General features: G+C 39.3%; 2 protein-coding genes across 2 annotated transcripts in view; one reads left to right on the top strand and one right to left on the bottom strand.

Annotated features, from left to right (window-relative positions):
- Positions 1-3,284, top strand: part of LOC130907616 (dihydropyridine-sensitive L-type skeletal muscle calcium channel subunit alpha-1-like) — a 33,499-nt gene extending 30,215 nt beyond the window's left edge. The window contains exons 42-45 of the mRNA XM_057822916.1: positions 3-67; positions 1,813-1,859; positions 1,963-2,013; positions 2,086-3,284. Coding sequence (XP_057678899.1) covers positions 3-67; positions 1,813-1,859; positions 1,963-2,013; positions 2,086-2,319 — 397 coding nt within the window. The 3' untranslated portion in view covers positions 2,320-3,284. The remainder of the gene's footprint in view (positions 1-2; positions 68-1,812; positions 1,860-1,962; positions 2,014-2,085) is intronic.
- A 1,836-nt stretch (positions 3,285-5,120) lies between these two features.
- smc1a (structural maintenance of chromosomes 1A) lies at positions 5,121-21,758 on the bottom strand. The gene is made up of 26 exons (XM_057822927.1): positions 21,365-21,758; positions 20,827-21,015; positions 19,534-19,646; positions 19,192-19,395; positions 18,824-19,062; positions 18,081-18,339; positions 17,798-17,938; positions 17,638-17,720; positions 17,452-17,551; positions 15,054-15,161; positions 14,785-14,970; positions 13,201-13,380; positions 12,534-12,680; positions 11,758-11,895; positions 11,575-11,691; positions 11,321-11,427; positions 10,928-11,069; positions 10,270-10,415; positions 10,040-10,193; positions 9,868-9,975; positions 9,627-9,783; positions 9,400-9,554; positions 6,282-6,433; positions 6,123-6,192; positions 5,931-6,041; positions 5,121-5,767 (listed from the first exon to the last, which is right to left on the bottom strand). The coding sequence occupies exons 1-26, from the start codon at positions 21,471-21,473 to the stop codon at positions 5,687-5,689; spliced, it is 3,696 nt and encodes a 1,231-aa protein (XP_057678910.1). The 5' UTR covers positions 21,474-21,758; the 3' UTR covers positions 5,121-5,686.
- Between the last annotated feature and the right edge of the window lie 38 nt (positions 21,759-21,796).

The raw sequence follows: 21,796 nt of genomic DNA, 5'->3' as shown, positions 1-21,796 counted from the left end.
AGATTGCATTTGCAGAGAGAAGGCAGTCCTGAAGAATTTGACGGTCCCGGTGAGGATCCAGAGACAGGTACTGTCCACAAAGAGTGGGATTTTATCACTTACAAGCTGCAGGAAAACTACTGAATTAGTTAAAAATATGCATTCAAGTTCAAAGGTTAAATTAATTTCACCTGTAACTAGAAAATGCAATTCATGCCGAAATTGTGTGAGAATGTTTCATAGCGGTTGATAACCGCACGTTTATTCATTTTGGGGCAAACACAGGTCACTTCCTGTTCATTTTTGGGAGAAAAATAATGGCCAGCATTTGTGTGTCCACCATTAGATTTAATAACAAAAAATATTTAAATTATAATTTGTTATTATGTGTAACACGACACATAATAAACAAAATATTACAGAAAAAAAATAGGTAAATAACATTGCCAAGTTGAAGTCAGTGCAACCTCCTTCTGAACACCACAAAAACCAAGGAAGGAAGTCATACTTGACTTCAGAAAGAAAGGCACAGACCCAGCACCACTTGTGGAGTGAGTCAATTCTTTCAAACTACTGGGGGTGCATATTTCCATATCTCTTGGCCTACTAATACCAAAGCAGTGGTAGGAAGGGCCCAGCAGTGACTCCACTTCTTGAGAGTGCTCAAGAAGAACCACCTGGAACAGAAGCTGCTGATGTCTTTCTACAGAGCCAGAGCATACTGACATACTGCATCACTGTGTGGTATGCTGGGTGCACAGCAGCAGACAGGAGATCCTTACAGAGAGTCATCAACACAGGCTACACAGCCCAGAAGATCACCGGCTGCCCTCTGCCCAGCCTCGAGGATATCGCCTCCTCTCGCTACCAAACATCATTAAGGAACCTTCTCAACTCTTTGACATGCTGCCCTCCGGCAGATGCTACAGATCTAATAAAACAAGGACTAATAGGCGGAGAGACAGCTTCTTTCCCAGGGCCATTACTACTTTAAATATGCACAAGAACTGAACTCTCCAAAAACGCTCTTTAATTGGTGTGTGTAACCTGCACTAAACTGTGAACTTGCACATTACTGTCAGCTTTTCTATTTATAGAAAATGAGGACATTTTATTCTTGTTTCGCACAAATGACGCTGCTAACTTCAGGACCGTATTGCACTATTCCTGTAATGCACATACAGTATTCAGTTCAAGCAAGCTATAATTACTCACTTATAGCCTTAGAGTATGTTTTCCTATTATTTATTCAATTTCTTTTTATTATTTTAATTCCTATTTTTATACTGGAGTGCCACGTCAAATTTCGTTGTTGACAACATCCTTGCTGACAATGACAATAAAGTTCTATTCTAGTCTATTTAAACTGAAATGCAAAACTACATACAGTATAATGCTTATAAAACAAAACTGGAAAAAAATCCAGACTTATACAAAAATATGTTGGTAACAAGATCCACACATAACTCAAAATTTAAAAAAAGAATCACTAACAAAATGATTTCAACAAAAATAGCGACTAATCAAAATGCACTTTTCAAACTCTGCTCTTATTTATTAACTCATACACTGTCATTGACAGTGATAGACATCAAATCCATTTCAACTGGGAGCGGTGGCACTGAGTGATCATGTTTCACTTCCATTTGACTGAGGGGCTAGCAGCGACCTGTCAAAATGGACTGGACGTCTGTCGCTGTCAATGGTAGCCAATAAGTTTAGCAAAACTACTCAAAACTTGTCTCTATCTACCTACTACCTAACTATCTACTTGCCAATCTTTCAATAGTGCTAACAAAGTCCGATATTATAATATTCACTTTTGTACTGTAGATAACCACCACTCCTGGGATTTCACAGTGAGAACAGACAGAACACAGGTAATACGATTGCCCACATTGCAATATGAAGCAGACGAGCATCTGGTTTAAAAAAAAAAAAAAAAAAACACACACACAACAAAAACCTCTTTCATTATTGCAGTTCCCCAATGAACCGAGGCTCAGCGACAGTCCGACTTCCACGGATCATGAAGTAAGTTCTAATAGAAAGTCCATCATATAGGAATCAACCACTTTCAGATAGAATCTTCATCTTTTATCCCAGGCCCAACTCGAGTCGGCCGATGACGCGCAAACGACAATAGAAGACCTTGAGGGAGCGGCTCGGGCCATCCTCAAGAAGAAGCGACGTAAGCCCGTGCCACCCCCCGCTGAGCCGCCCCAGCAAACGGAGCGGCCGGACCCGGCTGTGAGGAGAAAGAGACGTCCGATTCCCACAACACCCTCTGCTCATGCTCAGCACAGGGATGAGACACTTGAGGTCGACTCTAACGTTTAGAGATGTTGTCGGGTGACTTTTTAAGCTTCGTTTGACCGTGGCTGAGCGGAAGTTCGGCCCAGACTTCAAGAAGACACAAATCATGTGTGTGAATGTGCTGCATAACGTTATAATGGTGGGCACCCCAAATGTCAGTGATTTACTCACTGAGAAAAGGCAAACGAATTAAAAACAAGTTCCACCATTTCAAAGGCATAAGTCCCCAAACATGATATCATCAGAGAAGCATTGATTTAACAAACGCTTATGGTTGTGGTTGTAATTTGAAGCATCATACTAATAGCTCGTATGAGAAACTCACCGAAAGTCTAAAGTTGAAGCACCAAACGGAAAACTATCTTTGTGACAATTTTTGTGTGCAATTTTTGTGTCAAGGAGCCTCCAGTTCTTAATTACCGGTACTCGCACTTCAGCAGGTAGTTTAGCCTTGGTTTTTTGCTTTGTTTTTTTCTTTTTTGACTCATGCACTTTTTTTTTTTTTTTTTTGGTCGTGGGCCACGTCATAGTAATGGTTTCTTTCAGAGAGCCATCATAACTGCGAACTGGTTTAAGAAGACCTCATATTACAAACATGTCAAATTGAATGCTGGTTTTTAAATAGGGAGTCATTTAAAAAACAAAAAAAAATTGGAAAAGAAAACAGGGACGGGACGCCCTGACCCGAGCTGAAGCACTAATGAATGAATGACGATATGTCAACATTTTTTAGTGTGGCGATCTGCAATTTTGGCATTTGAGCTACAAACATGAGGTCGATATAAGTACACCATGATTTGCTTTCGCTGGCCACACAAAACGATGTAGCGGGCCTGATTTGGCCCCCAGGTCTCACTTTGACACCTTATTGTCGCAAGTTATGTTCTGCCACCTTGAAACCCTGTCCTATGTCAAGCACGACAACTGTGTCCTGATTCTCCACTTTGTTTCTTCCCTTTTCTCCAATTTGACTACTGGGTCAAATTGACACGAACAGTATCTATGGGATACGGTATACAGTATAAACATGCAGGAGGTGGTTGCAAAAATGTTAGCTGAACAACTTTCAACAATGTTATACAGTGATCCCTCACTACTTCGTGCTTCAAACTTTGCGCTCTCAGTCCATCGCAGATTTTTCAAATAATTTTTTTTTTTTTTAAATAAATACAGATGACCTCTGCTGCGTTCTTCGTCAGGCAGGCAGTGCACTGGAGTTGCCTATTAAGGTTAACGATGATTGGCAGTCTGACAGATGTTGGGCTTGATCTTGCCAGAGAAGCTTGAAAGTTCAAAGCGCCGCATGCATCAATCATCATTTAACATGTTAAACGGTTGCTGTGGCAACTCAATGTGTGTAAGTGGGCATCTTGAGCAGATTTGAGTGGGCGCACTCAATGAAGCATTTAATGCATGTCTAATAAGTATCTCTACTGCTAAATCTGAATACATACATTAAACACATTAATTTGGGGGGGGGGGCGCTACTTTGCAGTTTTTCCACTTATCGCGGCGGGTTCTGGTCCCATTAACCGTGAAAAATGAAGGATCACTGTATCTCATGATATCACATCACTAATATGTATCTGTATACTGTACTCTACAGCTGACCAAATCTTTTGATGTTACTCTTAACCATCACAATAACCCATATTTTTTGTCTACACAAAGGCTAATTTCTGGACTTTTTTTCCAATTAAAAATACCTCTTAATTGTACTTTGTTTGTTCCATCCTGTATGTATTTTAAACAGAGTTCTCAAATTTAACCACACATTTTGTAAATCTTTAGAATGATGGCTTTTTGGAAATTGTAGAATAGAATATAAGACGATACTGTATTTTGTAATGAAACAGTAGGGAAAATTATTTCAGCAGTTTTAAAGATAATAACCTTTATATGTATATCACATGAAAATGAGACACATGAGGACTACTATGCAATTACTGATTTCATTCATCAACTGAAATTCTATAGTTTCCTTCCTTGATTTAAACATTTGAAGTTTTGACCCCTTGGCAAGTCGAATGGAGAGTCACTGTTTAAATGACTAGCTTCATCTAGTGTTGAAGTTGAAAAATGCAAGAATGTTGGCTGAACTCAAGCTTCTTGTGTGGGCCATATTAAATGATATTGTCATAATTTGCTGCAGGCCAAAGAAAACTGGGCCACAGGCCATGGTTTGTACACCCCAGCCCTACTTTAACCCTAACCCTCAATGAGATTTAGTGGGAAATTTTTAATCAAAAATAGCTGCCAGTGGATTTTTTTAGTGTGTCCCAGTGTCACTGGGCGCCAACGGCTATTGTTTTAGTGGGTTCTTTTTCACTGTTAATGGGACTCATTGGGAATTTGTTTATGGATTGTCCTTCAAGAATGGGGGCCATCAAGTCATATTACTCTAGAGGCCAACGCAAACTTTTTGGGTGGAATATCTTCAAAAGTTTTCATAAGAGAGTTGGAACGGTTGAAATTATTGTAGGTTCTCTTTCAATGTATGGGAGGTTTTTGCCCAGAAAATAATGACTGTAAATAGGAGGGGGGTTCTTAACAGAGCAGTTCAGACACATTGCACCATTGATGAATGTTTGAGAAATAGCTACAATTTTGGCTGTGTCTCTTTGTGTACCTTAATAAATTGGTTAAATCGTGGGTTTGCTGTCCCTTGCAAACTTCTTGTAAAGTGAGAGCCTCTTTAAATAGTCTTGAGCGGCAGAGCACACTCCACTTAAGGAATGGAATCTCCTGCAGTATGGACAGCCCATATTAAACAACCACACTCAAACGCCCAAATTGCAAAACCAAAGTGAACATGTTCAAAAGGGTTGTAAATAATTTCGTTTTTATTCGTAGAAAGCAAAATCAGTCAGCAAACGACACTGGAGAGGAAATCGAGCTTGCCATTTACCTAATGGAAATTCATAATATTACTCAGGGGAACACAAACACGTCACTGTTATTAATAAAAATGCTTTTTCCATTTATTTTTCAGATGGCAGTTTGGTTCCACTTAGTAGCACAAACCTGGAAACATGCGGTAACAGCACATGTAAATGAAATGAAAATGTACAATAAGTCTGATGCTTAAATTCAGACTATATCCAATTGAGAAAATCTATGGCCGACAAGTGTGCCCGCCACTTTTTTCTCTCATGTCCAGGTGATTCTAATAATAATGATAATAACAGAATGTATGAACTAATACGGAGTCATTCATTACAATGTGGTTACTGTCAAGAGTGAAACCATTGGCTATTAGTAACTAAAAAAAATATCTCTACCCAAACAATACACGATGATACCTAAAAAGATACAAGTTACAAGATACAAAAATAAACAAAATAAAGAAATGGGAGTTTTGGGGAGACTTTCTTGTGATGGAAAGTTCTTCCTACTCGTTGGGATTCGGATTGGCGTCAGGATGCTGGGAGAGATCAAAGGTGAGCACTTTGCTGATCACACAGTCTCCTTGCTGTGAGTGAAAAGGGACAACAGATCACAAAAATGTTTGCCAGGCCCTCCCAATCAAATTCAATCGGATGTCTATCGCTGTCAATGGTAGCCGAGGAGTTAATTGTTTGAACTTGATTGTTCAGTAAAAGAAATAATACATTTTTAAAAATAAAGCTACGTACCTCTGGATAAACCCCGATAAGCGAGTCCGCTTTGGTGTAAAACTCCTCCTTCAGGGAGATGACGATGGCTTGGAAGTTCTCCACCGACTGGTCTTTGATATAATTCGCCACCTTGGACGGGAACAAGAGGATTCATTTGCGATAATGACGACGACGGAATGAAAAAAATACTCATTAACATGGAGGACAGACCTTGCCGATGTTTGTGTTGTCGAGCGCGGCGTCAATCTCGTCGAGGACAAAGAAGGGTGCGGGCTTATAGCTGATGCGAGCGAGAGAGAGAGAATTTACCCATGTGCAGCTTTACAGAACAGTTGCTGTTACAACTCCAGTCTCCTGAGTTGGACTCACCTGTGAATGGCAAAGAGCAGTGCCAAGGCAGCCACAGTTTTCTCTCCTCCAGACAAGTTGTCCATGGGTCGGAACCTCTTACCGGGAGCAACGCAGTTATAATTAATGCCATCTAAGTACGGTTCCTCTGGATTTTCTGGACCGAGGAAAGCCTACCAAAGAACAACACATTATGATCTTTTCATGTGAACAACAGCAGAAAGTTTGTTTGTTGTTTAAAGGGACCGACACAATTTTGATCAAGTACAGCAAGATTAGTGTTTGTGCATGGATATAACCTACCGTATATAAGTCCTCACAGGAATGCCTGCTCTCATACGCAGTGCCATTTTGTGTGTATACATTATTTTCTCTATTGTCAGATGTTAAGAAATTTGCCATTTTGTACACAGAGAGAAAGTCTTTCACATGAACGTCATTATACAACACAAGGTGTGTTCTGCCCCTTTTAACTCATTCACGACTAGGGATGGGAATTGATAGGATTTTTACGATTCCGATTCCATTATCGATATTGCTTAACGATTCGATTCTTTATCGATTCTCTTATCGATTCTAATTTGGGGAAAAAGAAGAACAAACGTTTTGATTGGCATCGAGTTTGTTTAATCAGAACTCACAACCTTACAAACTCACAACGAGATCAAAAGAGGCCCAAAGCCTCAATGTTAACTGTGGCAATAAGTGGCAAATACACAAGAATGTGTAACATTTTACTGAAACATTTATCTAATAGAAATAAAAAATATTGGTATATATTGGCAGATAGGTTGTTGTTCTGCCTTTGGCAATATGTGTTAAAGCAGGGGTCCCCAAACTTTTTCCTGTGAGGGCCACATAACTTTTCCTTTCTCTGATGAGGGGCCGGGGTCAGTTTGTAACAGAAAAAGTGTGACGATTGCAGAAGTGCATAAATGTAAAAAAGTATTGTTTTTCAGAAAGCCACAATCAAATAACCCTTTCTGGATTCTTCACGGAATGAAAGTAAATAAAATAAAAATAATAATATAATAATAATAATTAATAATAAAAACACTATTAATTAAATAGATAATAACCAAATAACCCTCTCTGAATTCTTCAAGGAAAAAGGCCAGGAAATAAATAACACGATTGAGAAAAAAAAAAAATTCAAAATGGCCGGACCAAATGTGGAGGCGGGCCATATTTGGGCCGCGGGCCGCAGTTTGGGCACCCAAAGAAATGCCGCATCCAAGCAAGTGAGCGAGCGAAGTGAGAGAGGGAAACACTTCTACGAGCCTACGTTCTTTGTTAATGTTCATATCTACAGAGGCAACGCCTGTATGTATCATCTTTTGTGTTGTTGTTGTTGTGTTTCCACTCGCGATCGGACACTTAAATCCAGTAGTGTAGTGGTTTGAACGATGTCCTAATGCTAGCGAACGAATGCTAACCATACTGTTATTAGCAGCTAATCATCGCTGATTTACGTTGATGCAAACCTGTTTGTTATTGGGGACGAAATTGATTTTTGTTTCATTTCTATTCTTAGTTTCACTCTTCAAGTGATGGTTGAATAAAGTCAGCAAATTATACCAACGTCTTCTACATCGTCATTTGGGAGTTTAGCTAGCTGTATAGCCAGAACTGAGCCTTAGCCTCTCTGTGAGGACAGCGCAGTCGTATTCCCCCCCGATGCAGTTATCTCCACCTTGCAATGACTGCAAGTCGCTTTGTTGTAATTTTTCCTCGTGAAGTGAAGACACACTTTCGAGCGTTTGAACCTACGTGCTGTCATTGTTATGTTTATGGCTGCAATGCTCGTGCTTACCCGTCGTAACCTTTCATTTTCACACTCTTTCCTGGTGAAGTGTAGTCAAACTTTGGAGCGAGTGGTTCTTGGCGCCATGCTAGTTTGATGCGTCTGGACAACAAGACACGTCACGACGCAATACGCGTCTTTAGGAATCGTTAAACGGATCGTTCAGGCTTTTTCATTGTGATGTCGAGGCCTCGAAACACTCAGAACCGGTTCCGAATTGGAATCGGATTTCGATTCCCATCCCTATTCACGACAAAGACAAATGTTCATGATGTTCAACTGCTCATAACTAAAGAATTAAAAAAAAAAAAAAAACAAACTTTTTTTATGATGAAAGATGGGAATCTTTCTTTTTGTGATCTCTGTCTCCATTGGAGGTGGGAATCTTGGTTTTGGGGCACCTAAAGATTCGATTACGATTCAGAGGCCACGATTTGATTATAAATCGATTATTGATGCCCCCCACCCCGGTATTAGCCGCTTTTAATGTTTCATACATTAGTTACAAAAATTATACAAAAATCCTCTCAGGCTAGAATGAACTACTATTTCAGTATCAAGTTAACAGTTCAAAACATTAAATAAAATACTTAAGTCCCCATCCTGTATCAGCAGCTCTAAACTACATTCAATTCATTTAATGTTGTTAATCAAACGTTAAAATTGTTAAAATTGCTCCCGTTATTCCATAATTTCACCTCTGTCTAATTTCGACATGTGCAAGTTTTAAAACTTTCATCATTTAAAGATAAAGTCCAGTCAAGATTTTGCCGATTTAGGAGTATTTTAGGTAAAAAGTTAATTAGGTTCGCTCGGAAGGTTCGCTACAATAGCCTTCCAGAGAAGTCTACTACTTTAAGATGGCGGCTGTTTACTAACGCCCGCAAGTATGTCATTTCGCATCTAGTTTTCTATACATGTGCTAATGCCGCCGAGTCTGTCATTTCGCATCTAGTTCTATATAGATGTGATAATTAACGTAGCTTTATGTGGGCGTAGTTTGTAGGGGCTGTCGGCCGCAGTCAGGTATTGTTGGTTTTTTATTGAGAGGCATGAGTTGAGCATGATGTTTCTGTTCCTCATTGCTTCCCGAAGACCGCACTGACTGTGCTTCAGTTCCGCTTTACTTGGCATATTTCAATATATTTTAAATATGAGAATGGGGACCAACCCCTTCCACACACTTTAATCGCTTTGAATGTGTTTCAGTACACTTTTTGTTGTGTATGTAGGGGGTTTTTTTTGTTCCTCTTTACCTGTAATACTAGGAAAGGTGATCTGGAAATTTCAACTTGAAATTTACAACTTCCTAAGTGAAGCGAGAATCCAAATTACCTGTGCACTGCTGTTGCGCGACAGGGCCTTGTAGATTTCGTCAATGTTGGTGGCCACAGATTCAAAGCAGGTATGGAATCGATCGAAGCGTTCCTTCTTGATCTGCTCAAAAGCCTGCTTGGCCTTTTTGGCCCGCTTGCGAGCAGCCTCGAACTCTGAGGGGACAAAAGCAAGCGTCGTCACACATTCGCGCTCGCCCCATCATCAGAAGCCGACCGGAGGCTCACCGTCACTGGTCTCTTGGAACTTGTCTCTGACGCTCTCCAGTTTCTCCATGGCCTTCATATTGGGGGCGCTGATCCTCTGTAGGATGCTTTGCTGCTCGTTTAGACGCTGCTGTAGCGTGTTCGTCTCACCCTTGATCTCTTCCTCTGACAAAGCATCCTGCAAGAAACGGGGATTTTTTTTTTTTTTTTTTTGGCCACGAGGCAAATATCATTTACAAACTCCACATGGGGAAGACCTCACCTTCAGATCTTCAGACAGGTTGCTGTAGTCGATTTCAATGAGCGCCTCTTTAGCCAGAACACTACTGGACGTTCTCTGGCTGTTAGACTCGTCATTCTGGGAACTTCCCTAATCAGAATTATTCAAAGTAAGTGGCAGTTTTTCCATTTATTGCAACAGCGCTGTTACAAACCTCCCCCTGACTGATATCGTCCATGGTTCCCGAGCGAAGAGGTAATCTGATGTCCTGCATTTTGCAGGCTTGCAGCAAGTTGTGACGGTCACTGCGCTTCTGTTCCAGTTTGGTCTCGATGGCAGTCACTTCTTTCTGCAGCTGCGTTAACTCCCTGGAAAACACCAACACTTGTATCAGACACCCTCTTCAAAAGAAAAGTTCTATGTATGAAGATTGCGGCAGCTCACTTGTTGGCGCCGCCCAGCCTCTTGCGGATCTCCTCCATCTCGTGGTTCTTATCGTTGACTTCAGATTTCTTCGTGAGATGTTGGTTCTTCAGGTCTTGCAGTTGAGCCATTGTCTCATCAATGATTTTCATGTGTCTGTGTTCCTCCTAACGGAACAAGAAAAATATATTGTATTTAAAAATTGGAAGTCCTGTAGATATTTGGAGAGAATGCGTACAATGCTTGAATGATGCAGAATAATGTTAAATGTAGCAGGGTAAAGTGGAATGATCATGAAAGATGTGGTCTTTAGGTCGCAGCAAAAGACCAGAGTTCAGCGTGGAACATCGGTTGATTCTGGGGCTTCTCTAGGTCTCTTCCTATTAGGGGTATTTACGGGTCGTTTTCTGTTGATTTTGGGTGAACATGGGATACAAGGTATCGCAATATACCACCATTTGATATTCTGCTTCACCCCTACTTTCCGGGGCAAATGAATATTTCTGGTAATTTAACAACATTAATTACTATTGCAGTTACACTCATTATTAATTGAGACATTTATAAATTAATGGAAAGTTAATAAAAATTAAACTTGAAAATGCAATATCTGGAGAAATTTAAGGAAATGAAAGCAAGGATGGTAAAACAGTAAAATTTATGATCCCCACATCCATACCTTCTTAAGTCGTTCAATTTCCGCCTCGTCCTTTTTTACGGTCTGCTCCCACATCATCACCTTCTCCTGGTCCTCCTTCAGCTGGTTTTTCTCATAGTCCACCTGGATCCCCAGGCGGGTCTTCTGTGTTTCAAACTCAAGACTGAGACAAAATTTTCCGCATGATTAATCCCCATTTCATTTCACTAATATTTAGAAAAAGAAGAAAAATGTGGCCCAAAATTTCAGCCACTTTTTTATTTAAATAAAATAATGTATATATGAACGCTCCATGGTAGCAGTGAACTTTAACAATAGGCATCAGTTTGGCAGGGAGTGAGAAAGTTTAAGATAACCACCAATCATGGAGCTTGACACTCACATCTCATGGCACCGCTTTATTAATTAACTCACCGCTTCTTGGCGATCTCATTCTGCCTCTTCACCTTCTCCTCCTCAAACTCTCGGATGTTCCTCACTCCGATCTCCTTACAGAACTCTACAAACACCTCATCCTCCACCTGAACACCACGGAGAAACATGAGCACCACCGGTGCTTGTTATAACTCGTTGGAGCCAGCTCATCTTGGTCAAAATGAATTGAACGGCCATAGCTGTCAATGGCGGTGAATAAATTAATAAGATGCCACGTTTTATGAGTCGCATACCAGATTCATGCGGTCCCTGAGGTCAGTAATTTCCCGCTCGCGGGACTGTATGATCCTCTTGATGTCGTTGATGCGGGGACCAAAGTTTGCCAGCTCACTCTCTAACTTGGACTTCTCCTGCAGGCCACAAAATGTGTTGATAAGCTTGAAAAGGAGGCGAGAACAAGAACGAGGCAGATAGACCTGCATGTTGAGAGAGAGGTGGCGGGTTTTGGTCTGCTCCAGGTCACTCTGGGAATACTTCAGTCTCATCTGAAGGCCGTGCGCCTGCGACTGGACCTGACGCAGCTCTGCTTCTTTCCTCTTGGCCTTCATTTGCTCCTAAAAAACAGCAAAGAGAGGACGGGGTTGGCGTCATCCTCATAAATAGGAAGCTGCTGTTCTTCCTGTGTATAGAAAATTCAAAACTAATATTGTTCAACCATTAAGTTGGGTGTCAAAGATTTTTTTTTTACTGCAAATGTTGTTTTTTTTAAATGTTGTGATTTTTGTTGTTGTTAAGAATGTCTTATTTCTCAGAAAACATTTATCTAAAATTGGTTACATGATGTCAAAATCAATGCAATTTCAGTCATTTCAACTCTAATTTCAGAGGATTCACATTGTTTTCTCCCTTGTCTGTTCAGGTTTTCACAGAAGCACGGCGCCAATGATTTTGATCGAGTGGCACAATAAATTCCCCAGGCGTAGACATAAAAGGGTTTGCAATACATGACAGACACATTGCGGCCTCACAAACTAGTCACTTGTTATTGTACGACAGCTGTATTGACTCAAAATAATCTTCACCCACCATTTAACGTGGACTTATCGAGCCAAATTTTATTACAATCGAATAGGTTTCCTTTAATTCTTGTGTCATATAGGATTTTAAGAAAAAGAAATGTTAAAGAACAATCACATGCATGTTCAAAGAAGGAGAGGAAAAAGTAAGTTTAGCCAAAGATTATCCAAATGACCTTGAGCTCGTCAGTAAGTTTCTCTTTTTTCTCTTTGAGCTTGTCCACTGCTTTTTCGTCCCAACGTCTGGCTTTGGCCTTCAGGTCGCTGGCTCCTCCTGAAATAACTCCCGATTTTTGGAAAAGGGTTCCATCCAGGGCGACGGTCTGGATATAAAAGAAAGTTGTTAAGAAATCCCCATCAGTACACATTCTGGAATGGCTATCTCAGTCCCCAGACCTGAATATTATCAAAAACATGTTGTGTGATTTAAAGCCGACTGCCCATGTTCAGAAGTCATCAAACTTGACCTAACCGGAGATTATTTGTAAAAAAAATAAATAAATAAATAAATAATGGTCCATATTACCTTCAACCAGAATCCAGACAAACCTTCACTGAAAGCTTGAAAAAGTTATTTATACAAAAGAAGAATCTGCTAAATATTGTTTTTTTTTTTGTTGCACTGCCAAATTTATGCACTTGGCTTCTTTTGTTTAAATAATGATTGCACACAGTCCATAACCCCTTAATAGTCCTTTCTTTTTCACTTCTCAAATATCACCGTGTTTTGTCTGCTATATGATATACCGATAATTAACTGAAATTGCCGATTCATACAACCAATGATTTATAGAAAGAAAGTCATCCTGGGTGCCCAAACTTTTTGTAAAATTTAGAAAGTACCTTGTGCCTGTACGGTCCTCCAAAAGCAATCCTCCTGGCGTCCTCCACGTTATCGCATACCAACGCATTGCCGCATGCGTACTGCAGAGCTTTTTTTATGTGAGGTGGCTCATAGCGGATCACGTCAATCACCAGCTTGGCTCCTCGCAGCTCTCGAAGTTTTTCATCTGTCGGTTTCACCTGGGAATAGGCAAGACGACACGAAGTCAACATCAAGTGAAAATTGTTCAAGCCCAGTGGTTCTCAATTTTAACCATCTTAAAAATATATAGGACTCTTTGACTACCACCGTAATGGCCAACATTTAGTCCCTGGCTGTCATTGACAGTGCTAGAAGTCACATCCACTCATGACTGGGAGAGGCTGGAGTCAAGATGGATGAGACATCTAGTGCCGCCAATGAATCTAGAACATTAGCAGTCAAATAGTATTACATTAAGAAGTAGTTAAAAAATATTTGAAAAGAAAACAGTGCTTTAAAAAAAAAAAAAAAGCATATTTTTATTTGGTTAAGCTGAATACAACTAAACTCATCTTTATTAATACACTGTCATGGAATTTCAATTAAAAAAAAAGTTGTTTAAACATTTAGTCAAAATTTCGCACACCACTCAAGCACAAGTGTCAGTTTGTGGCCCGTGAAAGTAATCCTGGTGCATTGACTTCATGTTTCTTGCTAAAATAAAATTTATATAAAAGATAAGATTTAAAGAAAGATTGAAGACTACAACGAGAATAGTTGATTTTTTTTTTTTTTTAATATTAGTGAAAAATAAAATACAAATATTAATTATTATATATTTAGTTATTAAACAAAAAATACATTTAAAAATGAGTATTATTTTTCCTTTTTGAAACATAATATTTAAAAGAAAATAAATTAATCAATGCTACATTTGAGAGATTTAGAGATGAAGATTTATCCATATAAATTTGCTCTTCATGAGCTTAAATCCATTCATTTGCACCTGATGTTTTTAATTATTATTATCTAAAGGTGCAACAACTAATTGATTAATCTACAACTAATCGATTGGCAAATTAATCGACAACTATTTTGATAACCAATTAATCGTTTAGGACCTTCTTCACCTCAAACTTATCTAAATTCTTGAAGTTATAACATACTTATAACTGCTCATATTTTTGTTCAGTCAACAAAAAAGTAACAAAAATCTGCAACAATTTACATTTTTGCCAATTTTCTGACATCTTACTGTCCAAACTAACGTCTTAATAAGGCTGTAACAACTAATCGATGAAAGCGATTAAAGTAAAATCGATCAATAAATTAGTTGCCAACAAATTTATAATCGATACAGTTGTAGACTTAAGTTAAATCAGAAAGCTGTAATAAAATATTTATTTTGAAGGAACTACGTAGTCATCCATTTTATTCTTTATTGTTACTTACAACATGTCTAAAACAACTTTAGGGTAAATTGTGAAGGTGATTGAAAAAGTAACATTGTTCTGTTCAATCATTTAATTAATTGTCTGATAAATCGATTATGAAAATAATCATTAGTTTTAGCCCTGTTATTATCGTATTGATACGCAATCATGGAGGAGTGAGTCATTCACCTCCAGGTAGTCAAGAGGCAAAAAGGTCTCAGGCTCTCCTCTCTGCTCCTTGATGTACTGGATGCAATCTCTGCCTGTCTTCTCAGAATCAACAATGATGGCATCCATATTCTTTCCCAAGACTTTGGTCACAGCTATCTGATATTTCTTCTGCGTGGGCTGGCACAAGTCAATCAAACGGCCATACTGGAGAAAGAATAACAACAGTGTGTCTTTAATATCAGTCGTGTTATCCTGTTTGCTTTTACGTGACAAACTTGGCGCCTCACCACAGAGCCTGGGTAGAGTCGTTTGATGCTCTCCATGATCTCAGCCTTACGTTGCTGTCGACTGTTCTCCTGTCGGTCGATCCTGGCATCGCCGAGCTGCTCCATGACCTTGATGGATAAGCAAATGGGACAGTTTGAACACGCAGTCATTGGTCATTTTGAGTGTGTGTGCGTGTGTGTATTGGGGTGGGCGATCCAGCCTCAAAACGATATCATGATGATTCGAGAAAATTTGCGATACAGGAATAAGAATGCTCAAAAACTATTTCTTCTTCGAATTACCAGCATTTTTATTTCACACTATATAACTACCCTTTTTTTTTACACAATTACACTGCAAGATAAATAGCGGATAACTGACACAGCTTGAAATGCAAACAAAAATTAGCCAAGTAGTTTTTAACCTCAGAAGTCGAATCTAAAATAGCAGGACAAAACTATTGTACCAGTTTTTAAATTTTATCATCCAACAGCAAGGAACACTAAGATGACATAGAAAGCTGAATACTTCAAAATTGATATCACCAACAAAAATACAGTGGTACCTCTACATACGAAGTTAATTCGTTCCAGGACCTTGTTTGTAAGTCGAAATGGTTGTATGTCGAGCAGGATTTTCCCATAGGAATACATTATAATTCCATTAATTCGTTCCACAGCCCAAAAACCTACACTAAATCCTTAATAAATACTGCTGGTACTATTACAAATGGCAATTACACATAGTAAAACGAATACATTACAAATAAACATCGGAAAAATATAATAATAATACAATAATTCCTGTAATAATGTAACAAATCGGGTTCTAATGTGGCGGATGTTTTTTGCTGTACCTGAACGCGCCACGGGGCTATCGTGCCAGAAACAGTTTCACTTTCCCTTTCACAGTTTCACTTTCCCTTTCAATGTTTTCTTGAGAACCCCGTCAATTGCGGCAGACAGTAGGCGTTTTGTGTTGAATAAGTTGTGAAATAAATGATAAACACGTGTCAAAGCTGGCGATTTCTTTGGCGATTTTACCACAATAATAATTATCAGTTTAACTTATAAAGACTGGCGAACGGTGGTCGGAAGAGGACCGTGGAGTTGTATTCTTGAGCCAGTTCACGGATGCGCACCCCACGCTAAGCCTGAACGATATATCGTTTAAACATCGCCATCGCGATGTGTGCGTGCGCGATAGTCCCATCGCGAGCACGTGCGATAGTTTTTTGTTTTTTTTTAATCCACATACGCCCTGCTTTCTGCTCTGCGCAGAGCCTCACACGCTCTTTGAACCTCACAGTCACTGCAGCACTTGCTTATTAAAGTTAACGATGCTGGTATCTTTGATCTTGCCAAAGGAGCGGACATCACAGCACAGAAGCTGTCAATCATCGTTTAACTGGGTAAACATTTTCTGCAAGGAAGCTGCTTTGGAATGAATGTGTGTGCGTGTGGAGACGTTTGAGACATAAATTAAATGCCAGAAGTGATCATGAGGAGTTTGTAATTTCTACATGTCCACCACGAGTCTCAGCTAAGGTAGATAAACAGAAGTATTTAATAAAGCCAAGCATTTTTCTACTACAGTACTATATTCTTGTTCAAAAATGATTTGGTTGGACAGTTATATTTAAAACTGATCATAATTATTACATTTGAAGTGCTTAAAACCATTTATTAATATGTATATACATTTTTTAAAATCATACTTTGGGGAAAAAGTGAGAAAAAAACATGCCTGATATGTATCTCTTTCCAATGCAAAATCTGAATAAATACATTGAGCACACACACAAAAAAATAAAAATTTGGGGGGCGGGGTACGCAACTTCGCAGTTTTTCACGTATTGCGGCGGGTTCTGGTCCCCATTAACCATGAAAAACGAGGGATCAATATACACTGGTCATTGTGAGTCATCCAAAGTCTTTCCAAACAGCTATTCAAGTCATCTAGTGAAAATTTCTTTAAAAAAAAAAATAAATAAATAAAATAAAATAAAATTTTAATATCGCAATATAATATCGCAAACCCCCCAAAAAATCGCAGCAATAGTTTTTTCCAATATCGTTCAGGCCTACCCCACGCTCATATTTTTCTATAATTTGCAACTCCATTTAAAAGGTAAGCGTCACCTTTTTCTTTGTTTCATCACCTGTACCACCCTTTTTGAAATCTTTTGTGTTGATTTCTCACAAAAGAAAATCCGCCGTGCATTTGTCTGCGGTGCTGTCATGTCGTCGTATTTCGAGCATGTCGTCAGATGTAGAAACAAATGGCAAGTCAAATTTTACGTCGGATGTCGAAAAGATCGTGTGTCAAAGCGATCGTATGTCGAGGTACCACTGTACAGAGTTAAAATTGCGTAGGTATGATTTGGCAAAGTCTAAGTGCGTATACTACTGTATCTACCTGGTTCAACTCCATGTTGATCTCATCAATCCTCCTCTTGGCCATTTCCACCTCTTCAGTCAGTTCCTCCTCCATACGTTTTTGCTCATCTAGAGACTGCCTACATAGTCATAGAGCAAACGAGGATGAAGGAATGATGTAGCACGATTCAATTAAAACAGCATATTACAGAGCAGAGCGGCAGACCTGCTCGTGGTGATGTAATCCTCCAACTTCTCTATGCGCTTCTGGTTCTCCTCAATCTCACGAATCTTCTGTTTGATTTTGGCCTGCAAGTAGTTTTGGATGGGAAGAACATTATTTATTGCTTGAATTTAAATATTTGTATCACCAGGGTGCTGGTTACCTCAGTTTCCACTTTCTTCCTCTCCTCCAGGTCAAGGCGGTCCTGGTCAGCTTTCTGGTCACGGTTGAACTTCTCCAGCTCCTGAGCTAGTGTGGCAGCACGTTTACTGGCCTCCTCCTTCAGACGATGGTACTGCTTGACCTGCAAAGTAAAAATGCAGAATTATTTCAAGTCCTTCATGGAAAAAGATCTGTCCATTTTAGAAAAGTCCTAGTCAAAAATTGTGATTTAAAAGTGGCAAATAATCTTTCAAATGTTAAATATGTGGCAATATGAACGGTACCTGGTTCTCCTCCAGGGTAAGGTCCTGGCCTTGGCTTTGCGCTTCCTCTTCCATGCGCTCCTCAAAATCTTGCTTGGCAAGCTCCACCGCTTTCATCTCCTTGTCGAGCTCATCCATGTCCGCCTTCCGCTTCTTGTACATCTTCTGGGCGTTCTGCAATGATTTCCGTGCCGCCTCAAGCTTCTTGATCTTGTGCGAGGTGTTCTCTTTAGCCTTAATATACTGCGGCCTTTTCTGGTTGAGCTCAGAGTCCTTTTCTCTGCGGACAGGAGTCGGGAAAACAACACGATGAAACGTACATCGACACTAAGGCTGCCACACGATTGTTTTAAAAGCTGACTAATCTATTATTTTTGTGATACGTCGACTCATCTCCTTGTACATAAATTATGCTATTTAATGTTATATTACTCTCATTGTTAGGAAAAATAATTTTTAAACAAATCAAAAATAGTTACTGCTTTGTCTGTTTTAACTTTTTAAAATTCATGGTGTAATTTCCTTTGTTTCTTTTTAAAATATATATTTTCTAAGTATAATTAAACAATTTTTACTTATTTCACTTATTTTTGTAATTTAAAAAAAGTAAGAAAATAAGAATATTTACAATTAACTCGTTCACTGCTCGGTACTGTATACAGTATGTATATTCACAGAGTAAGTGTTGTGGTAATAAAAGAGGAATTTATATTGAAAACATAAATATTTATTGCCCTTGACAGCGAATTGAGACACAAACTTACTTGATCTCTTTCTCAATTGTCTGTTGCTCCCTCATCAGCCTCCCAAGCTCCTTCTTCTTGTCTTTTAGCTCCTCCTCCACGTGGTCCATCCTCTTTCGGTCCTTGTCGATCTCCTTGTTGCGCTGTCCCAGCTCTTTGTTCAGCTTCTCAATCTCCGTCTCGTTGTGGTAGAGCTTGAAGAGCTGCAACTGGACACTGGCCCTCGCCACTTCATCCTTCAGTCGCTGGTAGCGCTCAGCCTGGAGGAAAAGTGAAGGGTGAAAAGAAATTGGCAGGTAAATTCAATGTCGTTTTAAAAGGGGGGAAATTAAGCTCTCAATCAAGTTTATTTAATTGTTTCTACAGTATTATTTTATGAGAGTGGTCACCTCCTCTTTCTCCTGTTTGGCTTCTTTGCGCTCAGCAGCAATGTTCTTCTTACGGTGGTAGTTGAACTGTGTGTCCTCCTCTGCCTTCACCATCTCCTTCTTTCTCCGGTCATACTCCTGGGCCAGCTCTCCTGAGCGTGATATCTCCTCAAAAAGAGCTGTACGCTCCTTGGGGTTCTTCATTGCAATGGACTCCACGGCACCCTATAGACATTGTGACAATGAAGATGATAACTATGTGTAAAAAGCACATTTTACGTAATTCAGTGAGTGATTGTTAACCTGCTCCAAAAAGCAATTGATATACTTCACAAACAGCTCATAAATTGTATTCTTACTCACCTGGAAAACTAAGAAGTTCCGAGCCTTGATCAGAATGCCAAGTTTTTCCAGCTGCTCGCTGTAATCCGGCAGTCCTACAACTTTGTTGTTGATGCGGTATTCCGAAGAGGAACCTGCCAGGAAAAAAAAAAACAATCAAAAGATTCAACAAAGTTCAACTAATAAGTGTTAGCACTCAGCAGTCATTCAACAAGTCACACAACTAGGGATGGGATCCTCGAGGTACTTCCTCATCAAATATGATTATCTCACAATACGGCAATACAACAATTACAGATAGATGGGTCAGAAAATCAATTTACAATATTATACGATACAATCGTTTTATTCTTCAACAAACGAATGTCTGTATTAACTCAATGCTTGCCACTGACAAACGTAGACGTTCAGTTAAATTGAGAGGACTAGCTTTGTATGATCATGTTCAAGTGCCATACGTTCATTCACCCCCTTCCAGTCAAATTGAATTGGACATCCAGCACCGTCAATGGCAGCCAATGAGTTCGAATTGACACTATTCCAGTGGAAAATTTGGGTCTAGCGGAAAATTCTGGCAGCAACTCAGTGGTTCCTTTGTGACAACTTTTGAAAACGATATACCAATTCTTGGCGGCAACATATCGACAACCTATTAGGGTACAAAGTATGGCAATATTAGTGCTGCAACGATTAATCGATTAACTCGAGTATTCGGTTAGAAAAAAAGATTCAAATTAAATTTTGCTGCTTCAAGTATTCGTTTAATTAAAGTGGCGTTGTAATGGTTTATTTTGAAAGTGTTTGCATTCAGTTTTATTGATTTGGGTGGATACACTGCCCTCGAGTCTGCCTCATTTCACATGGCTGAATCCAGCTGCTCCATGTTAAGACCAACATAAGCTAAGTTTTTGTTTGCGCCATTTTTTTTAATGCATTCGTAATTTAGTTATAGGTATAGGTATATTTAGCTGTTTTTTGTGGGAATATGTGTCTGAACCATTTGCTAAGAGCATTGTAATAAAAGAAAAGTTAGCATTTTATAGCATTTAAGCCAAGGGACTTTTGCTGTGTAATTTAGCCAATTGTTCTTTTGTTGTACATAGAACCTTATTCATTTATTTTTATATCGTTTGAGGCTCAGCTCAGGTATTTTAATTTTTCATGTTCCTCATCCGATTACTCGATTATTTGAACTAACTAGTTCACTGGTTAATCGACTACTAAAATAATCGATAGCTGCAGCCCTAGGCAATATATCACCATATCGACATATGTGAACACACACACTCTATGACTTCCAGAAGATGTTCGTACCAATGATCATCCTAGTGAAAGAGCGTTCCTCCCCATCATCCTCTTGGTAGACCATACTGACAAAGGCTCTGTTGGCAGCCGGCTTTCCAACGGGCGCACCATGGATGAGATCCTTCAAGGTTTTCACACGCAAATTGCTGGTCTTCTCTGCCAACACAAAGCTGATGGCATCCATAAGATTCGACTTTCCTGAAAAAGATTTTAAATTTTCATTGCACAAAAATTGAAAGTACAAGTGTTTCGTAATGTTACTGTATCACAGCAGATAAACACACTCAAGGCCTTCTGTACTGTGACCTTGCATATTCTTAAAAAAGGGGGAAAAGCGATTAGACTATAGTCAGCTAGTGAGAAACCACCTCTGGTAGTCACAAATCTCAAAACCTATCTAATCAGACGTGCATAACATGCTTACAATACTGTAATAATACGCGTTTGTTGTTATTTTTAATATGCACCAATTCATTGTGCAAAACATCACGACTACTTATTCATTTTTATGAATTTGGACAGCCTCGTATTTTATGAGGAAACATACCAGATCCATTAGGACCGATGATCGCCGTGAATTTATGAAAGGGTCCAATAATCTGCCGTCCTTTGTACGACTTGAAGTTTTCGATTTCAATGAGCTTTAAGTAACCCATTGTGCTTGTTATTCACTTGCAAAATGTACCGCTCACTTTTAAACAAAATGATGCAAAATGCTAGTGCTAGCTATGCTAACAAGCGATGTCTACTGGACGAGCTTTCAAACCAAAAGCTCGCGCGCAAATTAATACAATTCTCTGCTCAGTCTAACACCTGATAACATGACCGTTACATCGCGGCGTGCATGTTCTCTTTCTTCATTGCAATGCAGATATAAACTTAACTACTAGTTACGAAGGTGCGGTGATAACAATGCGCCATTTTACAATACTACAGGAAGGGCTTTTAGCGCGAGAGCTGTAAGCTCGCGGTTTCTCGC

This window comes from Corythoichthys intestinalis, chromosome 2, assembly GCF_030265065.1.
Source record: "Corythoichthys intestinalis isolate RoL2023-P3 chromosome 2, ASM3026506v1, whole genome shotgun sequence".
NCBI classification, from domain to species: Eukaryota; Metazoa; Chordata; class Actinopteri; order Syngnathiformes; family Syngnathidae; genus Corythoichthys; species Corythoichthys intestinalis.
Note: the sequence above shows the minus strand (reverse complement) of the source record. Positions and strands in the feature narration are given on the sequence as shown.

Bases quoted from the DNA above. Each gene is read 5' to 3' on its own strand.
- smc1a (XM_057822927.1), bottom strand. From the start codon at position 21,473: ATGGGTTACTTAAAGCTCATTGAAATCGAAAACTTCAAGTCGTACAAA. The intron at 19,063-19,191 runs GTGACCACTCTC...CTTTTCCTCCAG, and splicing joins CCAAACAGGAGAAAGAGGAG to GCTGAGCGCTACCAGCGACT. The intron at 17,721-17,797 runs GTAACCAGCACC...AACTACTTGCAG, and splicing joins GGAAGAAAGTGGAAACTGAG to GCCAAAATCAAACAGAAGAT.